This window comes from Triticum aestivum, chromosome 2B, assembly GCF_018294505.1.
Source record: "Triticum aestivum cultivar Chinese Spring chromosome 2B, IWGSC CS RefSeq v2.1, whole genome shotgun sequence".
Taxonomy (NCBI): domain Eukaryota; kingdom Viridiplantae; phylum Streptophyta; class Magnoliopsida; order Poales; family Poaceae; genus Triticum; species Triticum aestivum.
The window spans coordinates 747,701,665-747,705,908 of NC_057798.1; the positions used below are offsets into that span (position 1 = coordinate 747,701,665).

Consider the following 4,244-nt stretch of genomic DNA (forward strand, 5'->3'; position numbering starts at 1 on the left):
ATTAGCCGCGTTGGCGGCAGGTCGGCGACGGACAGGAGTACTTGGCCGATCAGCGCATGCAGAGCGCGAAAACCGCAATCATCACCAATCCACCGCGCTGGAGCTGGCTTTGCTTTTCGGTCATCCGATGTGGTGGCCTAACACCCATCCAAACCAATCACCCGTACATATACTAGCAGCATGCACCAGCATTCTACCTGCGATCCTAATTGCCACTGGCGCCTCGTGCTCATGTAGCTAGCTCCACTTGGTTCGTTGGCGATTAGATTAGCCACCAGCACCAATCCGCCACGACGCCCTCGTCCATAATCGCACCGGCACATTCAGATCCAGACACACGCATGCAGCAGAGACATGGACGGAGAAAAGTCTCATCTCAACTGATTAATGAGTGCATGGTGGCCGGCTGCCGATGCCTAACCTAACGCGGATATGCTTTGCTTTGCTGCTCCCACCAGCAGACAGCCGGATTAAGCCCAGCGACGGGATACGTACGTACGAACCACTGGATCAATTCAATTGTATACGAGATCAAAATCCAGAAGCGATGCACTCAGCAATTAACAACGGAGGGGGCGATCGAGTCGGCCAACTGGGCGATTAATTAAGACAAGTTGTACTGCTAATCGCTGCTTATCTACTCGATAACAGCCAGGGAGAGAGGGAGAAAAGAAAGAAGATGGTGGCGATTGTTTTATCACTGTTACAGCTGTCTTTTTTGACATTTGGAAAGACCGCCACTTGTGGCGTCCCCCGCCTCCCCTCCCCTCCCTTGTTCTTATCCAGAACAACGTATTGAAAAATCTCGCCACCGACCCACCGACCACCGGTACCTCGCCGCGCGCCCTCACCGACGCGGCGGAGCTTGCTAGGGAGACAGGCGGAACGGTAGGTGGGTCGGCGGACTGGATTGAGTTGGTTGTGCTGAATCTGATGGTTGATCATACGCTGGCTGCTCTCCGGAGACTGGCTGCATGGTCGACTGGTTGTGGATGACCGGAAGCCGCTGCTTCTTCTTGCTGCTTAGCTGCTTCACTCGGCGTCGGAGGTGTCCGGGCTCGGCGCCTGGTTGAGATCCGGGTTCTTGGCGCGCCCGTTCCACGCCGTCCGCTGCTGCTTCACGTGGCGGTGCAGCTCCTCGCCGTGCGGCTCCGCGTGGTGGTGGTGGTGGAGCCTCTGCCGCTCCCGTTGGTGCGTGGGCGCGGCGACCATCGTGGTCATGCCGGTCTGGAGCGCGTCCACGCGGGACCCGACTTCGATGGCCTTCTTCCGGATCGACGCGGCCGACAGCGCGCCGCCGTCGCCCAGCTCGCCCGCCATCTCCCCTCCGGCAGCGCCGGCCTCGGCGGCCTCGGGCGACGACAGCGCGAGCGCGGAGATCTCGTCGGGGAAGTTGAGGCGCGCCGACCTGCCGCGCAGGTAGAAGACGGCCGTGTCGTAGGCGCGCGCGGCGGCGACGGGCGTGGCGTACGACCCCAGCCAGATGCGCGTCCGCTTGTGCGGCTCGCGGATCTCCGCCACCCACTTGCCCCACTTGCGCATGCGCACGCCGCGGTACTGCTTCCGCGGCTGCTGCTGCTGCAGCGGCATCGCCATCGCCATGGGGATGGGCGGCGCCACGGCCACGGTCACGTTGTGCTCCTCCTTGGCCGCCACCGCCGCGGCCGCGGCCGCCAAAGGCGCCATGGCCGCCGCCGCAGCCGCAGCAGCAGCCGCCGACCCCGCGGAGCCCTTGCTGGAAGACGACGAGCGGTACTCGCCCTGCTGCATGAGCGAAGCTGAGCTGCCTACCACCTACCTAAGCTCCTATGCTGGCTAGCCGCCGGCCGCCGCCTCGGCTGCTCTCTCCCTGCCGCGTGCGCAAAGGAGGAGTAGCTTTTGGTTTGCAGGAGCTGGTTTCTCTCTCTTCCCTCCCTCCAGTCCGGGCTATCTATCTATTTGCTGGGCGGTGGTATTTGTATTGGGATTTTGTGGGTGGGGGTATGATTAGAGTTTGGTTGGGATAATCATAAACTAGCTCCGCTCGGGAGGGAGAAGAGAAGAGGACATCGACGGCAGCAGCGGCAGCAGCAGCAGTGTACTCTACTGTGCTGTTTGGAAGGGAGCCTGACCCGATCCGAGCCAGGCCAGCGGCACCCCAAATCGCTAGGCCCACCCAGAGGCCCATGCATATCCGTACGTATATTGGACCAGTAGCCGATACGTGCATACGTACAATTCTCCGAAGCAACATCGGTCGGTTGTACGTATTTGTATCTGTATATACTTCCGGCACAGCTAGCGTCAACTCATGGCTGCTTGATCTGAAGCTGATGGACAAGCTAGCGTGGCGAATTGGTTGCCTCGGAACTGGAATTTGCATTGTATCTGGTGCACAATTCGTTATTTACTCTCACTGTGGAAACAGAAGCGAGCAACATCGTTGTTGTCGCTGGTCCAAGAAAAAACTTGAGAGGTTCTTTCTCGTGGTAAATTACGATAAGATGACCGCAACGTCACATTCGATCAATCCTTCTCTGTTGCTCACCAACCTTCCTGCGCACTTGTCGCAACGCTGTAATTTTGTTGACCTCCGTTGCCGCTCTGGTTTCTTCTTGTCCAAGTTCCATTCACATCTTCGGGTCAACAAGTAATCGCTTTGAGTATACAATAAGGACAAATTATAGAAGAAATATGCATGTCTTACATGACAAATCTGACTAGGCAATGAAAAGATTATCCTTACCCCCGCAAAAGGAAGAAAAAATGGTTGTCCTCACGTTTTTTGCATCATGTGATGCACATGATATGGCATTTTATTCACGTGACATGCAGCAATTCGCTTAGGACAATAACACCATGCAAATTGAATGGCGAGTAGTGGTGATATCCGCCACAGGCAAAATTATGTGGCCTAACCTTAAAAAAATATAAGGCTAGTCATAATGGGGAGTAACTTAGACTAGTAACATACATATGTTACTAGTCCATGTTACCACCTTCAGTGGAAAGTGTCATAGGTGTAGTAATATGCATATCTTCATTTATTGCTTTGTAGACTTATTTTGTATTGGAAACCGCTATGTGATGGTAATATATTATGTTACTCTATTTGTCTCTCTCCTCTTTAATTACATGACACGTCATTTTTTACTTATGTGGCATCTATGTTACTACTTATGTTACTCCCATTATGACTAGCCTAATAGTAGAATTCCCAGTAAGATCAACGACCACACGATACTTCTTTTAATTGAAAAAAAACAGCTAGTGCTTTTGCTGTGAGAGTATCACAGTTTCACTCACATATTTGGTGAACAAGTAACGGACTGATTATTTATATATGTATATATACCAACATCAAAAGAACCACTTAATTTTGACAAGATCAATCCTATTCACCCACAATGACTGAGTCCAATGGTCCATGATTTAAATTACTTTTCATGAAAAAACATGTTTGTTTTGTAGTAATTGCACTATTAATATCCATTCTTTACCTCCTACTCTTCACAATTCACTGTTAATAATGATACGGGCCACGGTCCTTGTTTAATGATTTAGTTGTCCCCTTACTCAAAAGAGAAAAAAAAATGAGTATCTCCCGAGCTCTTTCTTCGTCTCCTACTCTTCATAATTCACACGCTCCCAATCAAGCCCATATCCTTCAATGGACATCGATGCTAGCCACTCCTTCGAGTCCCCCCCCCCCTCTTCCGACATCCCACATAGTCGCAACCTGATCAATCAATAAGCAACGCTCTCATACCACATTAAATTTGCACCATAGAGGCCCAAGTTCAATTGCATGTACAATATACTACGATCGATGCTACCTTTTTTCCTCGGACAGGAGGCGTTTCACAAGAAGTAGCGAAGGACCGATGATGGTGCATAAGTCCCCACTGCTTGTTTTGATATTATCACCGTGAAGCTGATGGTGTCGTGGTGCGCATGATGGGGCGGTGGTAGTGACACCGATGTTGATGATAAGGCCGATGGTGCGTAGGAGCTAGGAGTCTTGTCATGATATTCTAGATTGGGGGATATATATCTGTTGGGGAACGTAGCAGAAATTCAAAATTTTCCTACGTGTCACCAAGATCTATCTATGGAGAAACAAGCAACGAGGGGAAGGAGAGTGCATCTACGTACCCTTGTAGATCGCTAAGCGGAAGCGTTCAAGAGAACGGGGTTGAAGGAGTCGTACTCGTCGTGATCCAAATCACCGGAGATCCTAGTGCCGAACAGACGGCACCTCCGCG

At 51.9% G+C, this 4,244-nt stretch overlaps 1 protein-coding gene across 1 annotated transcript; it reads right to left on the reverse strand.

Annotated features, from left to right (window-relative positions):
* Positions 1-581: 581 nt before the first annotated feature.
* LOC123047119 (ethylene-responsive transcription factor ERF008) lies at positions 582-1,977 on the reverse strand. The gene has a single exon (XM_044470609.1). The coding sequence runs from the start codon at positions 1,768-1,770 to the stop codon at positions 1,033-1,035; it is 738 nt and encodes a 245-aa protein (XP_044326544.1). The 5' UTR covers positions 1,771-1,977; the 3' UTR covers positions 582-1,032.
* Between the last annotated feature and the right edge of the window lie 2,267 nt (positions 1,978-4,244).

Excerpts from the sequence above, each read along its gene's own strand:
- LOC123047119 (XM_044470609.1), bottom strand. The coding sequence starts at position 1,770 with ATGCAGCAGGGCGAGTACCGCTCGTCGTCTTCCAGCAAGGGCTCCGCG.